The sequence below is a fragment of the Hemiscyllium ocellatum genome, chromosome 23 (genome assembly GCF_020745735.1).
Source record: "Hemiscyllium ocellatum isolate sHemOce1 chromosome 23, sHemOce1.pat.X.cur, whole genome shotgun sequence".
NCBI lineage: Eukaryota > Metazoa > Chordata > Chondrichthyes > Orectolobiformes > Hemiscylliidae > Hemiscyllium > Hemiscyllium ocellatum.
The window spans coordinates 41030251-41051725 of record NC_083423.1 but is presented as its reverse complement, the minus strand read 5'-3'; the positions used below and the strand labels follow the sequence as shown (position 1 = coordinate 41051725).

The 21475-nt window shown below is 43.6% G+C and overlaps 1 protein-coding gene across 1 annotated transcript in view; it reads left to right on the top strand.

Moving 5' to 3' along the window:
* Positions 1–741: 741 nt before the first annotated feature.
* Positions 742–21475, top strand: part of LOC132826610 (mucin-2-like) — a 45297-nt gene continuing 24563 nt past the window's right edge. The window contains exons 1-3 of the mRNA XM_060842564.1: positions 742–859; positions 9197–12147; positions 12832–12886. Coding sequence (XP_060698547.1) covers positions 742–859; positions 9197–12147; positions 12832–12886 — 3124 coding nt within the window. The remainder of the gene's footprint in view (positions 860–9196; positions 12148–12831; positions 12887–21475) is intronic.

The window sequence follows — 21475 nt, the reverse complement described above, 5'->3', positions numbered from 1 at the left end:
GCTGAAGTTGAAAAAAACATTTTATACAAGTTCAGCATAACCTCCTTGTTCTTGTACTCTATTCTTCCTACTATTAACACAGCATCAACTTGATTAATAGCTGTCTCTACCTATCCTACCACCTTTAATGATATGTGCACATGTACCCAAGTCCTTATACTTCCATGCCTCCTTTAGATTTGTATCCCTGATGTTACCCTTTATTTTCTATCATTCAGACAAGTTTTTATTTACAGTGTCACTATCCCTTGTATTCAATTACCTATAACCTTGCTCACACGTCTCTTGTGTGGCATTGTGTCAAACACCTTCTGGAAATCAATGTACACCACATAGACAGCATACCCTTATTGACTCTTTCTGTTATCTTGTTAGAAGAGCAACAGTTCATTACTTAAACATGACATTCCTTTTAGAAATTTACTTACTGAGGTAAACACTTATGTGGAAGCAGGTCAGGGAAGGTCCCTGGCTGGTTCCTGAGATGAAGAGGTTGTCCAGTAAAGAATGTTTGGCACTATATTCACTGAAGTGAAGAAGAACGTGAGGCAATCTTCTTGCAGCATTCAAGATCCTGAGTAGATTTGACAGGGTAAATACTGGAAGGATGTTTCCTCCCTTGGAGGAATCTGGAACTAGAGAGGACAGTTTTTAAAAAACTGTCTGCAATTTTAGACAGAGATAAGGAGGAACTTATTCTCTCAGAGAATCAATAGTCTTTGGAATTGTCTTCCACAGAGAATGGTGAAGGCTGAGTTAGATTTTCGATTGACACAGAAGTTAAGGATTATGGGAGACATACAGGATAAGAGCATAAAGGCTGCCAATCAGATCAGCTATGATCTTATTAAAAAGCAATGTAGGTTCATTAGGTCAAATGTTCTGCTACTGCTCATACTTTACATGATCAGAAGTTGGAAATTCTGCACTGCATTACTCATCTATCAATTCCCCAAATCTGTCCACCATCGAGAAGTCAAAAAGTGTGGTGCTGGAAGAGCACAGCCAGTCAGGCAGCATCCGAGGAACAGGAGAGTTGATGGTTCAAACATAAGCCCTTCATCGGAAACATTCCTGAAGAAGAGCTTATGCCTGAAACATTGTGCTCCTTGGATGCTGCCTAACCAGCTGTGCTTTTCTAGCACCACACTTTCTGAGTTTGATCTCCAGTATCTGCAGTCCTCACTTTCTCCCACCATCTATGTCACAAGTCTGACATGTGATGGATTCTCTTCACTTGGCTGAATGAGTGCAACAGTCAAGAAGCACAACATAATTCAGGACAAAGCCTAGTTGATTGCCGCAAACCTACCACCTTAGCCATTCACTCTGTCCATCACCGATGCACAGTGGCAGCATTGTGTATTGTATATAGGAATGCAACAGGCCACCAAGGCTCGTCCAACAGCACTTTCTAAACCCACAACGTCTACCAGCTAGAAGCACAAAGACGACCACCTGAAAACCCTATACTATCCTGACTTGAAATTACATCACTGTTCTTTCCCTGTAAGTGAGTCAAAACACTGGAAATCTCTTCCTAAAAATACGATGGGTATACTACCTATCACCAAATAAAAACCAAAAGAAATGTGGATGCTAGAAATCAGAAAGAACAGAAATTGCTGGAAAGGCTCAGCAGTTCTGGCAGCATCTGTGAAGAGAAATCAGATTTAACATGTTGGGTCAAGTGACCCTTCTTCAGAACTGATGATAGCTCGGAAGATGTTGGTTTTTATGCAGAAGATAGGGTGGGGGAGAGGAGGAAGGCATTTGGTTTGCTTGCTTTTATTGGTCAGTGCATTGTGTATAGGAGTTGAGACATCGGGTTGCAGATGTCTAGGATATTGGTTCATAAGAACCTAAGAACTAGGAGCTGGTGTAGGCCATGTGGTCCTTTGAGCCTGCTCCACCATTCAATGAGATCATGGCTGATCTTTTTGTGGCCTCAGTTCCAGTTATCCGCCCTCTCACCGTAACCCTTAATTCCTTCATTGTTCAAAAAAAATCTAACATTTACTGAAGCAGCATCAACTACCTGCCTGGGCAAGGAATTCCATAGATTGACAACCCTCTGGGTGAAAATGTTCCTTCTCAACTCAGTCCAAAATCTGATCCCTTTAATTTTGAGGTTATGCTCTCTTGTCCTAGTTTCACCTGCCAGTGGAAACATCCTCTCTACGTCTCTCTTATCTATTCCCTTCATTGGTTTATATTTCTCTACGATTCCCCCTCATTCTTCTAAATTCCAATGAATATAATCCTAGTCTACTCAGTCTGTCCTCATAAGCCAACCCCCTCACCTCTGAAATCAACCTAGTGAACCTCCTCTTCACCCCCTCCAGTGCCAGTACATCCTTTCTCAAGTAAGAAGACTAAAACTGCATGCAGCACTCCAGGTGTGGCCTCATCCATATAGCTGCAACATAATCTCCATGCATTTAAACTCAATCTCATTAGCAACAAAGGACACAATTCCATTGCTTTCCTAATTACCTATTGTACCTGCAGAATAACCCTCTGTGATTCATGCACAAAGACACCCAGGTCCCTCTGCAGAGCAGCATGCTGCAACATCTTACCATTCAAGTAATAGGCCATTTTTACTGTTATTCCAACCAAAATGAATGATTTCATTGGAAATCTAGGCACACCTCATCCACCGGCTCCCCATTGTCCAGTGTCCGTAATGTCTTCATAGAATGCCAAAAGACTAGTTAAGCGCCAGAGACCCAGGTTTAATTCCAGCCACGGGCAGTGGTCTGTGTGGAGTTTACACATTCTCCCCGTGTCTGCCTGGGTTTCCTCCGGGTGCTCCTGTTTCCTCCCACAATCTAAAGATGTGCAGATTAAGTGAGTTGGCCATGCTAAATTGCCCATAGAGTTCAGGGATATGAAGGTTAGCTGCATTAGTCAGATGTAAATGTAGAGTAATAGGGTAGAGGAATGGATTTTGGTAGGATACTCCTCAGAGGGTCGGTGTGGATTTATTGGGCCGAAGGGCTTGTTTCCACAATGTAAGGATTCTATGAACATATGCTGCATCTGCCCAGTGGGACAATTTCTATCCAGATGCCTTGCTATTCCTTCTTTGATAATTGACTCAAGCATCTTCCCCACTAAAGAAGTTAAACTAACCGATCTATAATTCCCCATCTTTCGTCTACTGCCCTTTTTAACCCCGGGTGTCACATTTGCTGTTTTCCAATTCGCTGGTTCTGCCATTTTGGAGTATTGTATGAAATTCTGGACACACTGCTTTAGGAAGAAAGTTGTAAAAACAGAAAGGGTTCAGAAAAGATTTACAAGGATGTTGCCATGGTTGAAGGATTTGAGTTATAGTGAGAGACTGAATTGGCTGGGATGTTGGAGACTGAGGGGTGACATTGTAGATTTTTATTAAATCATGAGGAGCAAAGATAGGGTAAATAGACAATGACTTTACCCCGCGATGGGAGTGTCCAATACTAGAGGGCAGAGGTTTACTGTGAAAGTGGAAAAATATGAAAAGGACCTGAGGGGCAACGTTTTCATGCAGAGGGTGGTGCATGTATGGAATGAGCTGCCAGAAGAAACTGATACAATTACAGCATTTGAAAGACATCTGGATTTGTATGCAAATAGGAAATGTTTATGGGCCAAATGCTGGCAAATGGGAACAGATTAGGTTCGGATATCTGGTCAGCAGTTACAATTACAACATTTAAAATGCTGGCAAATGGGACTAATAAGAGTCATTGAGACACAAAGATGTACAGCACAGAAACAAACCCCTCAGTCCAACTCGTCCATGCTGACCAGATATCCTAACCTGATCTGGTCCCATTTGTTAGCATTTAAAACGTTGTAATTGTCCCAGACTCCACCACTTCCTCTGACAGCTCATTCCATACACGCACCACTCTCTGAGAGAATATTGACCCTTTGGTCCCTTTTAAGTCTTTCCCCTCTCACCCTAAACCTATGCCCTCTAGTCCTGGACTCCCCGACTCCAGGGAAAATATGGGATATCTGGTCAGCATTGGACAAGTTTGACGGAATGGTCTGTTTCCATGCTATATGTCTCTATTATTCTAATACTCTCAACGATAGGTGGGGATAGAGCCCAAAGAGAGAGAAGGGTAATTGGGCAGACAAAGGAATGGGTAACAAACTGGCTAGGAGATTGGATAGTCAATAATAGGGACTGATAATGGTTAACAAGGCCTGGTGTGTGGGGAATGGGGTAAAGAATTTGGAGAGCTCAAGCCACAAAGTTGTTAGACTAGATACTGTATTGAGTCCAGATGGCTGCAGAGTTTCCAAATGAAGAATGAGCTGCTGTTCTTCCAGCTTGCACTAAGCTTCTCTGGAGCATTGTAGCAAGCCTAAGTCTGAGATAATGGTCAGGGTAAAGGGTGGTGTGTTGAAGTGGCAGGTAGCTGGACACTCAGGGTGTTTTTTGAGGACAGAAGGTAGGTGTTCTATGAAGTGGTCACCCAATCTACGTCTCATTTCCCCAAAGTTGAGGATACCACATTGTGAACAGTGAATGCATTAGACTATATTACAGCAAGTGCAAGGAGAGCACTGCTTCACTGTCTTCCTGATGGCATCTCCAAGATGGACTGGAACAACTCAGGAAGGTGGCCCATCACCAACCACTCAAGAATGATTAGGACTGAGGGACAAATGCTGGCTTGGCTAGCAATCTCCAATCCCTTGAATGAACAAAAGTAATTAATAATGTGTTAGTTGACAAGGTGGCCTTGCAAGAAAATAGTGTTACCAGACCTAGAGAGTGAAATAGCTATTGGCCTGCCTATTCACAATAAAACAAAATACTGATGCACTTTCCTATCACTGGAAAAACTTTCCGCTGTTTCGGGTAAAGTCTCCCATGAATGGAGATAAAGACTCTATCCAGGAAAAACAAATGAGGAGCAGCCTGATTCTGTGGACAAATTGGAGAAGATTGCATGGCCTTATAGTCAAATGTGTGGATTGCACAGAGAGTGTGGTGGTTTGAATCTTGAGTTATAAAATAGATTCAATTCACTTTTGTGCAAGGAAAACATCTCTGCAAATAGTTTGGTTTCGGGGTCCATTGATTCATATGGGTACAGCTCGAAATGAGCCATCACTCTCACAAGAGGGAATCATATGATGGCAAGAAAGTCAACTAATTCTTCATGCTTGTTGGAGAGAATTTAGCCTGATGGTAATGTCATTGTATTATTGTAGTGGTAGCTTACTACATTGATGACCCAGGTTTAAATCGCACCAAAATAGCGCTTGGAATTTAAATTATTAATATGTCTGGAATGAAAAGCTTGTCTCAGCCATGGTGAAACTATTGCTATTGTTAAAAGGCCCATCCAGGTCACTAATATATTTTAAGGAAGGAAATCCACCAACCTGCTCAGGTCTGGCCTAAACGTGACTCCAGATCCAGAGCAATTTGTTGGTTGACTGTTGACTGTCCTTTGAAATGATCTAGTAAACCATTCAATTCAAGCGAAAATTGACAACAAATTCTGGCCTTCCTATCAATGCCCACATCCAAAGAAAAAAAACTTAGTGAACAAAACTATGGCAGTGACTCATAAAACGCTTTTGGATTCTAGAGATTGCTTTTAAACTTAAAGTTAGTACAAAATATCCTTCAATTCCATGATAAATTGCTATTGTCTAATACTCAGCAAAGACTCGAAACACATTCGGTAATAATGGATTTGTTTCTGATTATGTTGTTTTCTGTCGTATTTTTACCTTACAGGAAGGTGTAAAGGCAAATGGTCTCCATGGTTTAATGAAAACACACCAACTCTGCAAAACAGAGCAGACACCGAGTTATTAAACCAAATGTCAAGTTCTCTGTGTCCATTCTATCCCTATCAAATTACAGACATTCAGTGTGAGGCTCTCAAATTTCCCCAGCGCCCAATCAATGAGACGAAAGATAACGTGACATGCGATAAAGAAATAGGACTTGTTTGTACTTACAGTCATCAGGCATCCGAAAACAATTTAATGTGTTTGGACTACAGGATAAGAGTTTGCTGTCAGCACCCATCACCCAGCACAACAGCTACTCCAAAAACATCAGTAACAAACACAACTGCCACAGTTCCCACAACATCCACATCCACAACTACCACAGTTCCAACAGCACCCACATCCACAACTACCACAGTTCCCACAACACCCACTTCCACAACTACCACAGTTCCAACAACAACCACATCCACAGCTACCACAGTTCCAACAATACCCACATCCACAGCTACAACAGTTCCAACAACACTCACATCCACAACTACCACAGTTCCCACAACATCCACATCCACATCTACCACAGTTCCAACAACACCCACATCCACAACTACCACAGTTCCAACAACACCCACATCCACAACTACCACAGTTCCAACAACACCCACATTCACACCTACCACAGTTTCCACAACACCCACATCCACACCTACCACAGTTCCAACAACAACATCCACAACTACAACAGTTCCAACAACACTCACAACCACAACTACCACAGTACCAACAACATCGACATCCACACCTACCACAGTTCCAACAACACCCACATCCACAACTACCACAGTTCCCACAACACCCACACCCACAACTACCACAGTTCCAACAACACCCACATCCACAACTACCACAGTTCCAACAACACCCACATCCACAAGTACCACAGTTCCAACAACACCCACATCCACAACTACCACAGTTCCAACAACACCCACATCCACAACTACCACAGTTCCAACAACACTCACATCCACATCTACCACAGTTCCAACAACACTCACATCCACATCTACCACAGTTCCAACAACACCCACATCCACAACTACAACAGTTCCAACAACACTCACATCCACAAATACCACAGTTCCTACAACACTCACATCCACACCTACCACAGTTCCAACAACACTCACATTCACAACTACCACAGTTCCCACAACACCCACAACCACAACTACCACAGTTCCAACAACACTCACATCCACATCTACCACAGTTCCAACAACACCCACATCCACAACTACCACAGTTCCTACAACACTCACATCCACAACTACCACAGTTCCAACAACACTCACATCCACAACTACCACACTTCCCACAACAACCACATCCACATCTACCACAGTTCTCACAACACGCACATCCACAACTACCACAGTTCCAACAACACTCACATCCACAACTACCACAGTTCCAACAACACCCACATCCACATCTACCACAGTTCCAACACCCACATCCACAACTACCACAGTTCCAACAACACTCACATCCACAACTACCACAGTTCGTACAACACCCACTTCCACAACTACCACAGTTCCCACAACACCCTCTTCCACAACTACCACAGTTCCAACAACACCCACATCCACAACAACCACAGTTTCAACAACACTCACATCCACATCTACCACAGTTCCAACATCCACATCCACAACTACCACAGTTCCCACAACAGACACACCCACAACTACCACAGTTTCAACAAAAACCACATCCACATCTACCACAGTTCCCACAACACCCATATCCACAACTACCACAGTTCCCACAATACCCACATCCACAACTACCACACTTCCAACAACAACCACATCCACAACTACCACAGTTTCCACAACATCCACATCCACAACTACCACAGTTCCCACAACACCCACACCCACAACTACCACAGTTCCAACAACACACACATCCACAACTACCACAGTTCCCACAACACCTACATCCACAACTATCACAGTTCCCACAACACCTACATCCACAACTACCACAGTTCCTACACCACCCACATCCACAACTACCACAGTTCCAACAACACCCACATCCACAACTACCACAGTTCCTACAACACTCACATCCACATCTACCACAGTTCCAACAACACTCACATCCACAACTACCACAGTTCCTACACCACCCACATCCACAACTACCACAGTTCCAACAACACCCACATCCACAACTACCACAGTTCCAACAACACTCACATCCACAACTACCACAGTTCCTACACCACCCACATCCACAACTACCACAGTTCCAACAACACCCACATCCACAACTACCTCTGTTCCAACAACACACACATCCACAACTACCTCAGTTCCAACAACAACCATGTCCACAACTACCACAGTTCCAACAACACTCACATCCACAACTACCACAGTTCCCACAACACCCATATCCACAACTACCACAGTTCTCACAACACCCACATCCACAACTACCACAGTTCCAACAACAACCACATCCACATCTACCACAGTTCCAACAACACTCACATCCACAACTACCACAGTTCCCACAACACTCACATCCACAACTACCACAGTTCCTACAACACACACATCCACAACTACCACAGTTCCAAGAACACGCACATCCACATCTACCACAGTTCCAAAAACACTCACATCCACAACTACCACATTTCCCACAACACCCACATCCACAACTACCACAGTTCCTACAACAACCACATCCACATCTACCACAGTTCCAAGACCCTCATCCACAACTACCACAGTTCCCACGACACCCACATCCACAACTACCACAGTTCCTACAACAACCACATCCACATCTACCACAGTTCCAACAACACCCACATCCACATCTACCACAGTTCCCACAACACCCACATCCACATCTACCACAGTTCCCACAACACTCACATCCACAACTACCACAGTTCCAACAACACTCACATCCACAACTACCACAGTTCCTACAACACCCACATCCACAACTACCACAGTTCCAACAACACGCACATCCACATCTACCACAGTTCCCACAACACTCACATCCACAACTACCACATTTCCCACAACACCCACATCCACATCTACCACAGTTCCTACAACACCCACATCCACATCTACCACAGTTCCCACAACACTCACATCCACAAATACCACAGTTCCTACAACACTCACATCCACAACTACCACAGTTCCAACACTCACATCCACAACTACCACAGTTCCTACAACACCCACATCCACAACTACCACAGTTCCTACAACACTCACATCCACAACTACAACACTTCCTACAACACCCACATCCACAACTACCACAGTTCCAACAACACTCACATCCACAACTACCACAGTTCCTACAACACTCACATCCACAACTACCACAGTTCCTACAACCACATCCACAACTACAACACTTCCTACAACACTCACATCCACAACTACAACACTTCCTACAACACCCACATCCACAACTATCACAGTTCCAACAACACTCACAACCACAACTACCACAGTTCCTACAACACCCACATCCACAACTACCACAGTTCCTACAACTCTCACATCCACAACGACCACAGTTCCTACAACACTCACATCCACAACTACCACAGTTCCAACAACACTCACATCCACAACTACCACAGTACCTACAACACCCACATCCACAACTACCACAGTTCCTACAACACTCACATCCACAACTACAACACTTCCTACAACACTCACATCCACAACTACCACAGTTCCAACAACACTCACATCCACAACTACAACACCTCCTACAACACTCACATCCACAACTACAACACTACCTACAACACCCACATCCACAACTACCACAGCTCCAACAACACTCACATCCACAACTACCACAGTTCCTACAACCACATCCACAACTACAACACTTCCTACAACACCCACATCCACAACTATCACAGTTCCAACAACACTCACAACCACAACTACCACAGTTCCTACAACACCCACATCCACAACTACCACAGTTCCTACAACACTCACATCCACAACTACCACAGTTCCTACAACACTCACATCCACAACTACCACAGTTCCAACAACACTCACATCCACAACGACCACAGTTCCAACAACACTCGCAACCACAACTACCACAGTTCCTACAACACCCACATCCACAACTACCACAGTTCCGACAACACTCACATCCACAACTACCACAGTTCCCACAACACCCACATCCACAACTACAACACTTCCTACAACACTCACATCCACAACTACAACACTTCCTACAACACCCACATCCACAACTACCACAGTTCCAACAACACTCACATCCACAACTACAACACTTCCTACAACACTCACATCCACAACTACAACACTACCTACAACACCCACATCCACAACTACCACAGTTCCAACAACACTCACATCCACAACTACCACAGTTCCTACAACACTCACATCCACAACTACCACACTTCCTACAACCACATCCACAACTACAACACTTCCTACAACACTCACATCCACAACTACAACACTTCATACAACACCCACATCGACAACTACAACAGTTCCAACAACACTCGCAACCACAAATACCACAGTTCCTACAACACCCACATCCACAACTACCACAGTTCCGACAACACTCACATCCACAACTACCACAGTTCCCACAACACCCACATCCACAACTACAACACTTCCTACAACACTCACATCCACAACTACAACACTTCCTACAACACCCACATCCACAACTACCACAGTTTCAACAACACTCACATCCACAACTACAACACTTCCTACAACACTCACATCCACAACTACCACAGTTCCAACAACACTCACATCCACAACTACCACAGTTCCAACAACACCCACATCCACAACTACCACAGTTCCAACAACACACACATCCACAACTACCACAGTTCCAACAACAACCACGTCCACAACTACCACAGTTCCAACAACACCCACATCCATAACTACCACAGTTCCAACAACACCCACATACACAACTACCACAGTTCCAACAACAACCATGTCCACAACTACCACAGTTCCAACAACACTCACATCCACAACTACCACTTTTCCAACAACACTCACATCCACAACTGCCACAGTTCCTACACCACCCACATCCACAACTACCACAGTTCCAACAACACCCACATCCACAACTACCAAAGTTCCAACAACACTCACATCCACATCTACCACAGTTCCAACAACACTCACATCCACAACTACCACAGTTCCTACAACACCCACATCCACAACTACCACAGTTCCTACAACACCCACATCCACAACTACAACACTTCCTACAACACCCACATCCACAACTACCACAGTTCCAACAACACTCACATCCACAACTACCACAGTTCCTACAACACTCACATCCACAACTACCACAGTTCCTACAACCACATCCACAACTACAACACTTCCTACAACACTCACATCCACAACTACAACACTTCCTACAACACCCACATCCACAACTACCACAGTTCCAACAACACTCACAACCACAACTACCACAGTTCCTACAACACCCACATCCACAACTACCACAGTTCCTACAACACTCACATCCACAACTACCACAGTTCCCACAACACCCACATCCACAACTACAACACTTCCTACAACACTAACATCCACAACTACAACACTTCCTACAACACCCACATCCACAACTACCACAGTTCCAACAACACTCACATCCACAACTACAACACTTCCTACAACACTCACATCCACAACTACCACAGTTCCAACAACACTCACATCCACAACTACCACAGTTCCAACAACACCCACATCCACAACTACCACACTTCCAACAACAACCATGTCCACAACTACCACAGTTCCAACAACAACCACATCCACAAGTACCACAGTTTCCACAACACCCACATCCACAACTACCACAGTTCCTGCAACACGCACATCCACAACTACCACAGTTCCAACAACAACCATGTCCACAACTACCACAGTTCCCACAACCACATCCACAAGTACCACAGTTTCCACAACACCCACATCCACAACTACCACAGTTTCCACAACACCCACATCCACAACTACCACAGTTCCAACAACACTCACATCCACAACTACCACAGTTCCTACAACACGCACATCCACAACTACCACAGTTCCAACAACACTCACATCCACAACTACAACACTTCCTACAACACTCACATCCACAACTACAACACTTCCTACAACACTCACATCCACAACTACCACAGTTCCTACAACACTCACATCCACAACTACCACAGTTCCAACAACACTCACATCCACATCTACCACAGTTCCAACAACACTCACATCCACAACTACCACAGTTCCAACAACACCCACATCCACAACTACCACAGTTCCAACAACACCCACATCCACAACTACCACAGTTCCAACAACAACCATGTCCACAACTACCACAGTTCCAACAACACCCACATCCATAACCATCACAGTTCCAACAACACCCACATCCACAACTACCACAGTTCCAACAACAACCATGTCCACAACTACCACAGTTCCAACAACACTCACATCCACAACTACCACAGTTCCAACAACACTCACATCCACAACTGCCACAGTTCCTACACTACCCATATCCACAACTACCACAGTTCCAACAACACCCACATCCACAACTACCAAAGTTCCAACAACACTCACATCCACATCTACCATAGTTCCAACAACAAAAACATCCACAACTACCGCAGTTCCTACAACACACACATCCACAACTACCTCAGTTCCAACAACACACACATCCACAACTACAACACTTCCTACAACACTAACATCCACAACTACAACACTTCCTACAACACCCACATCCACAACTACCACAGTTCCAACAACACTCACATCCACAACTACAACACTTCCTACAACACTCACATCCACAACTACCACAGTTCCAACAACACTCACATCCACAACTACCACAGTTCCAACAACACCCACATCCACAACTACCACACTTCCAACAACAACCATGTCCACAACTACCACAGTTCCAACAACACTCACAACCACAACTACCACAGTTCCTACAACACCCACATCCACAACTACCACAGTTCCTACAACACTCACATCCACAACTACCACAGTTCCCACAACACCCACATCCACAACTACAACACTTCCTACAACACTAACATCCACAACTACAACACTTCCTACAACACCCACATCCACAACTACCACAGTTCCAACAACACTCACATCCACAACTACAACACTTCCTACAACACTCACATCCACAACTACCACAGTTCCAACAACACTCACATCCACAACTACCACAGTTCCAACAACACCCACATCCACAACTACCACACTTCCAACAACAACCATGTCCACAACTACCACAGTTCCAACAACAACCACATCCACAAGTACCACAGTTTCCACAACACCCACATCCACAACTACCACAGTTCCTGCAACACGCACATCCACAACTACCACAGTTCCAACAACAACCATGTCCACAACTACCACAGTTCCCACAACCACATCCACAAGTACCACAGTTTCCACAACACCCACATCCACAACTACCACAGTTTCCACAACACCCACATCCACAACTACCACAGTTCCAACAACACTCACATCCACAACTACCACAGTTCCTACAACACGCACATCCACAACTACCACAGTTCCAACAACACTCACATCCACAACTACAACACTTCCTACAACACTCACATCCACAACTACAACACTTCCTACAACACTCACATCCACAACTACCACAGTTCCTACAACACTCACATCCACAACTACCACAGTTCCAACAACACTCACATCCACATCTACCACAGTTCCAACAACACTCACATCCACAACTACCACAGTTCCAACAACACCCACATCCACAACTACCACAGTTCCAACAACACCCACATCCACAACTACCACAGTTCCAACAACAACCATGTCCACAACTACCACAGTTCCAACAACACCCACATCCATAACCATCACAGTTCCAACAACACCCACATCCACAACTACCACAGTTCCAACAACAACCATGTCCACAACTACCACAGTTCCAACAACACTCACATCCACAACTACCACAGTTCCAACAACACTCACATCCACAACTGCCACAGTTCCTACACTACCCATATCCACAACTACCACAGTTCCAACAACACCCACATCCACAACTACCAAAGTTCCAACAACACTCACATCCACATCTACCATAGTTCCAACAACAAAAACATCCACAACTACCGCAGTTCCTACAACACACACATCCACAACTACCTCAGTTCCAACAACACACACATCCACAACTACCACAGTTCCAACAACACCCACATCCACATCTACCACAGTTCCAACAACACTCACATCCATAACTACCACAGTTCCAACAACACTCACATCCACAACTACCACAGTTCCAACAACACACACATCCACAACTACCTCAGTTCCAACAACACACACATCCACAACTACCACAGTTCCTACAACACCCACATCCACAACCACCACAGTTCCAACAACACTCACATCCACAACTACCACAGTTCCAACAACACTCACATCCACAACTACCACAGTTCCTACACCACCTACATCCACAACTACCACAGTTCCCACAACACCCACATCCACAGCTACAACAGTTCCAACAACACCCACATCCACAACTACCACAGTTCCAACAACACCTACATCCACAACTACCACAGTTCCTACAACACACACATCCACAACTACCTCAGTTCCAACAACACACACATCCACAACTATCACAGTTCCAACAACACCCACATCCACAACTACCACAGTTCCCACAATGCACAGAACTACAGCTACCACAGTTTCTATGACACCCACATCCACACATACAATAGGTCCAACAACACCCGCATCTACAATGACCAAAGAATGGCCAAGAACCACACTGACAAACACCCCAACATTTATTACCTCACCCACAATACCGCTGACAACGCAATGTTTACCAGATCCAAAGCCCACATGTCCAAAATCAGCGAAATTTCTCGATAAAAATGGATGTGAGAAATGGTATTGCTATTGTAAGTATCATTTAGTTTTGGAATGGATTATTTTTATTCAAAACTCTTTATAAATGATTAATGAGTCTCCTTTTGCCCTGGTCTCTATCTTCTTTCAGGCCAATGTCAAGTATGGGGAGACCCCCACTATCTCACTTTCGGTGGTACACAGTACGATTTCTTTGAAAATTGCACGTACACACTTGTTGAAGAACAAGTTCCCAAGTACAATTTCTCAGTTCTCGTCGATAATTATTACTGTTTCGAGGGCCTTCCTATGTCTTGTGCGAGGGGAATAGTTGTGTCTTACAATGAAAGTGTTGCAACTATTACAACTGGACGTCGGCATCTGGTATGTACAACACAATAAACAGTAAATTTGGATTGTTTATCCCTCTAACATCATTAACTGAGTAAGAAGTGACCTTTTGAAATCTTTAAAATTGTGCCCTTTAATAAAAAATATTGTTCATGGGATATAACAGGACATAAACATAGAAAGTTGTAAAATCAGAGAGTTGTTGCAGTGTGAATCAATCAGAGAACTATTGGTATTTTATGTCTATAACGACTCTGAATGGGTAATGGAGTTATTACCCTTTTCTTGTTCTTTCCCCAAAGCAACATTATTTTTTCTTTCTACAGACAATTATCCACTTCTCTTTTGAATGCCACATTCGCATCTTGCTCCATCACATCGTTCAACATTGAAATTCAAACCTTCACTACTTTTTCCTGTAATTATTACTTCTGTCATATTGATTCTTTTGCTTTTTCTAAAAATATATTTTTATTGAACAAATAGATTTTTTAATACTACAAGTATAAAACAATACAATTCAAAACAGGACTCTGGACCATTTGTCAAAATTTAAACCAGGCGTATCCTCAGCATGTCCCAGTGCAAAGTCTGTTTGGGCATTCCTCCCCATTGTCTTTGGTCTTGCGGTAGGATTCTTTTGCTTTAATCTTCTTAATGTGGTGTCCCCTGGTTTGTTACCCTTCCACCAGTGGAAATGGTCTTTGTCGAAATGATCACCTGGATTGTAAACACTCTATAAATCGTGTCTTAACATAACTGCAAAACCAAAATACTAAAGTTGCTGTAAATCTCAAACAAAAACAGCAAATGCTGGAAATTCTCAATAGGTCAGATGGCATATATGGAGAGAAACAAAGTCAGATCATTGCCCATTGATCATCACAGACAAAGGAGATGCAGGTACAGGAACCTAGGGGCATTTTGTGCACAAATTATAGAAGTTGGCAGTGCAGATTAAGAACATGTTTATGTGGGCATATAGGATCCTTGGGTTTGGATTATAGAGGCATTGAGTCAAAAATCAAGATAGGCTGATGAAAATTATTTCTGTCTTCTTTCAATCTTCTATGGACAGCAGCCCATCTACTCTCAAACTAAAGTACCTCACCCCTGGAATCATTCTGTTAAAACATTTCTACATTCTCCCTAAACACTTCACATGCTTCTTAAAATACGATACAAAAAATTGAACATAATTATCAAATTGAGGTCAATACATATTTTTATGGAGATTAATCATAACTTTATTGGTTCTGCATTCTCCATTTATGATCCCAAATGCCCCTTTAGACATGTTCTCGACCATATTGTCACCTTCAGAAATTTCTGCGCATATTTTTCCTAATCTCTGTTTGTGCATCTCGTTTGCAATTAGAAAGATATAAGACAGGAGCAGGAGCAGCTTTCTTGTTAATGACAAATGCAAAGTATGAATTTAGTTTTTTGGCTAATTCTCGTGCCTCCAGCTGCAGACTTGAGTTTTAGCCCCAGTGCTTCTCCTACTCTCTTTCCAATTATACATGCCCATAGAGGACTGCTGGACCTTTTTTTGTTTAAGCTGCTAGAGTCTTCTTACATTTTGCCATTTTTTCCCTTTCTTACTTCCACTGTGATCTAAGTGTAGCCTAGTTCTCATTTACATTAACTTGACATGTATCACACTTGCTCTTTTTTCTGCTTCAGCTTACACTCTATCTCCTTCATCATTAAGGGGCTCTGCCGATGGCTGTTCTGAGTTGACCTGTCATTCAACTGTGTATTGAAATTCCTGAATCATTCCTTCGTTAAAGGTGTTCCATTGTTCTGAAAAGAGATGTGTTCTCACCCCAATGAAATTTGCTTCCCTCAGATTAAATATATTAATCCCATAATGCTCTTAATTGCATTCCACATAACCTAAACTTTATGATATTATGATCACTATTGGCAAAATGTTCTCATCCTGACAATTGGTCCATTCATTTCATAGAATCATTTCAGAAACAGATCTCCTTCTTTTACACCATTACTGTCTCTGTCCATATTATGTTAAATAAGCCCCAATTCTAATGCTTTAAAGTGTTTGTGCCTTTCTCTAATATCCTACACTTTTGCTGCTGGATATATTACCCCAGTTGGCTCCCGTAGTAACTAGGTTATTTGTTATGCGTGTCCAAGAAAATGTTCTGATTCAGTATGTGGATGAACCCACTAGAGAAGGTGCAAAATATGACCTACTCTTGGGAAATTAGATTAGATTAGATCCCCCACAGAATGGAAACAGGCCCTTCAGCCCAACAAGTCCACATTAACCATCTGAAGAGCAACCCACCCAGACCCATTACCCACCCCATGTTTATCCATGACTAATGCACCTAACACTATGGGTAATTTAGCATGGCCAATTCACCTGACCTACACATCTTTTGGATTGTTGGAGTAAACCAGAGCACCCGAAGGAAACGCACCCAGACATGGGGAGAATGTGCGAAATCCACACAGTCGCCCGAGGCGGGAATTGAACCTGGGTTCCTGACACTGTGAGGCAGCAGTGTTAACCACTTAACCACCTTGAAATAGGCAGGGCAGGTGACTGAGGAGTCAATGGGGGAGCACTTTGGGCCCAGCGACCATAATTCTATTAGTTTTAAAATAGTGATGGAAAAGGACAGAACACATCTAGAAGTTGAAGTTCTAAATTGGAGAAAGGCTAATTTTGACGGTATTAGAAAAGGACTTTCAAAAACTGATTAGGGGCAGACATTCGCAGGAAAAGTGACAGCTGGAAATTGGGAAGTCTTAAGAAATGAGATAATGAGAGTCCAGAGATTTATATTCCTGTTAGGGTGAAAGGAAAGGCTGGTAGATGTAGGGAATGCTGAATGACTAGAGAAGTTGAGGGTTTGGTTAAGAAAAAGAAGGAAACATATATAAGGTGTAGACGGGATAGATCAAGTAAATCCTTAGAAGAGTATAAAGGTAGTAGGAGGATACTCAAGAGGGAAATCAGGAGAGCAAAAAGAGGATATGAGAAAGCAATTTGTAGACAATTTGTTGGAGGGAATCCTGATGGACAGGACTTCATGTATTTGGCAAGGCAAGGATTGTTTATGGAATAGTCATTGTGGCTTTGTGCGTGGGAAGTCATGTCTCACGAACTTGATTGAGTTTTTTGAAGAAGTATCAAAGAGGATTGATGAGGGCAAAGTGGTAGACATGATCTATATGAACTTCAATAAAGTGTTCGACAAGGTTCCCCATGGGAGACCGATTAGCAAGGATAGATCTCACGGAATACAGGAAGAACTAGCCATTTGAATACAGAACTGACTCAAAGGTAGAAGACAGAAGGTGGTGGTGGCGTGTTGTTTTTCAGACTGAAGTCCTGTGACCAGTGGTGTGCCACAAGGATTGGTGCTGGGTCCATAAATGATTTGGATGTGAGTATAAGAGGTATCATTAGTAAGTTTGCAGATGACACCAAAATTGGAGGTGTTATGGACAGCAAAGAAGGTTATCTCTGATTACAATGGGATCTTGATCAGATGGGCCAATGGGCTGAAGAGTGGCAGCTGGAGTTTAATTTAGATAAATGAAAGGTGCTGCATTCAACGTTTGTGAGAAGATTTGTAGCTCGGGTGCTCGTTGTTGTGGTTCTATTCGCCGAGCCGGGAATTTGTATTGCAGATGTTTCGTCCCCTGTCTAGGTGACATCCTCAGTGCTTGGGAGCCTCCTGTGAAGCACTTCTGTGATCTTTCCTCTGGCATTTGTAGTGGTTTGAATATGCCGCTTGCGGTTGTCAGTTCCAGCTGTCCGCTGCAGTGGTCGGTATATTGGGTCCAGGTCGATGTACTTATTGATTGAATTTGTGGATGAGTGTCATGCCTCTACGAATTCCCTGGCTGTTCTCTGTTTGGCTTGTCCTAAAATAGTAGTGTTGTCTCAGTCAAATTCATGTTGCTTGTCATCTGCGTGTGTAGCTACTAAGGATAGCTGGTCGTGTCGTTTCGTGGCTAGTTGGTGTTCATGGATGCGGATTGTTAGCTGTCTTCCTGTTTGTCCTGTGTAGTGTTTTGTGCAGTCCTTGCAAGGGATTTTGTACACTACATTGGTTTTGCTCATGCTGGGTATCGGGTCCTTCGTTCTGGTGAGTTGTTGTCTGAGAGTTATATTATAGGACATTATAGGGCAAGCCAAACAGAGAACAGCCAGGGAATTCCTAGAGGCATGGCACTCATCCACAGATTCAAGCAATAAGCACATTGACCTGGACCCAATATACCGACCACTGCAACAGACAGCTGGAACTGACAACGGGAAGCAGCAGATTCAAACCACTACAAATGCCGGAGGAAAGATCACAAAAGCACTTCACAGGAGGGTCCCAAACACCGAGGATGTCACCTAGACAGGGGACGAAACGTCTGCAACACAAATTCCCAGCTCGGCGAACAGAGCCACAACAAAGGTGTTGCATTTTGGGAAAGCAAATCTTAGCAGGACTTATACACTTAATGGTAAAGTCCTAGGGGGTGTTGCTGAACAAAGGTACCTTGGAGTGCAGGTTCATAGCTCTTTGAAAGTGGAGTTGCAGGTAGATAGGATAGTGAAGAAGGCATTTGGCATACTTTCCTTTATTGATCAGAGTAATGAGTCAGGCGTTGGAAGGTCATGTTGCGGCTGTACAGGACATTAGTTAGGTCATTGTTGGAATATTGTGTGCAATTCTGGTCTCCTTTCGATTAGAAAGACGTTGTGAAACTTGAAAGGGTTCCAAAAAGATTTACAAGCATGTTGCCAGGGTTGGAGGATTTGAGCTATAGGGAGAGGTTGAATAGGCTAGGGCTGTTGTTGCTGGAGCGTCAGAGGCTGAGGGGTGACATTATAGAGGTTTTTAAAACCATGAGGGATATGGACAGGGTAAGTAGACAAAGTCTTTTCCCTGGGATTGGGGAGTCCAGAACTAGAGGGCATAGGTTTACGGTGAGAGGGGAAAGATATAAAAGAGACCTAAGGGGCAACCTTTTCACACAGGGGTGGTACGTGTCAGAGGATGTGGTGGAGGCTGGTACAATTGCAGTATTTAAAAGGCATCTGGATGGGTATATGAATAGGAAGAGTTTGGGCTGAGTGCTGGCAAATGGACTGGATTAGGTTGGGATATCTGGTCAGCATGGACAATTTGGACCAAAGGGTCTGTTTCCATAAGTACATCTCTATGACTCTATGACTAAATAGGTCTGCCATCAGCCTTCTCAGAATACCAGATGGATTTTTATGTACTACCACTGATCACCTGAGATTACGCTGGCAGGTCATAAGGCTTGGTGCACAATTGAGTGTCATGTTGAAGACAAAGGTCATTACCCACCTACATCTCCTGATATTCTGGTATTTTACCAGGCGATTGGCTGCTCCACCAATCATATTATTCATTGAGGGCTTGAAGTGACCATTGGCATCCTGAGAACCTTCTCCTATTTCTGTTGGTATTTTAACCATGACAAGGGGTTGCACGGCATATAAAAGGTGAAACCAAATGGCTTTATTTGTGATCTGAGGAGACCTATCCTATCTGGACTCCCTGTGCTCAAAAGGGAGCATGCACATGCCCTCACATGATCTTCCATTCACAAACGTGATGCTCAATACTGCTTGCTACAGCTCAACAGATAGACCCAGATAAACCATGGTCTCCCCCATACCTTCAAATCCAACTCCATTGCTCCTCAACATTGGGACCTGCCAACTGTCCCTATATTGGCCATTACCTCAAGCGTGCTACTGTGACTGGATAGCTGCTGACCATTCAGGGCTTGACTTTCTCCCCAGTGGTTCTCTCCCTGAGCCAATTGCTCACAAAACTGACCTATCCAAGTGGAGGTGGGTTCACTCCAACCTTTCAGCCAGGGTAGGTACAACTTGCCTCCATGTGATTCTGAGCCCATCTTCTCTCTGCCGCATTAGTATTGCAAGTAATTGCAAACCCTACTCTTCCTTTCTTTTAAGTTCTGTCTTTCCTGAGCATCTTCTATCTTAAGATATTCAGAACCAAGCTTTTATGCCACATTATGTCATTATTTTCCTCTGTAATTCACAAACTGAACCTACCTTGCTTCATGCATTTTTTACATAGAATATAACAACACTCATGAACATGAAGGCATTAGAGTTGTTACTATTGAGGTCTCACCTGCCTCAAGACCAGTTTCAATGACACAGAAATCTAAACTCCTCCCTCCTGTACCATTCC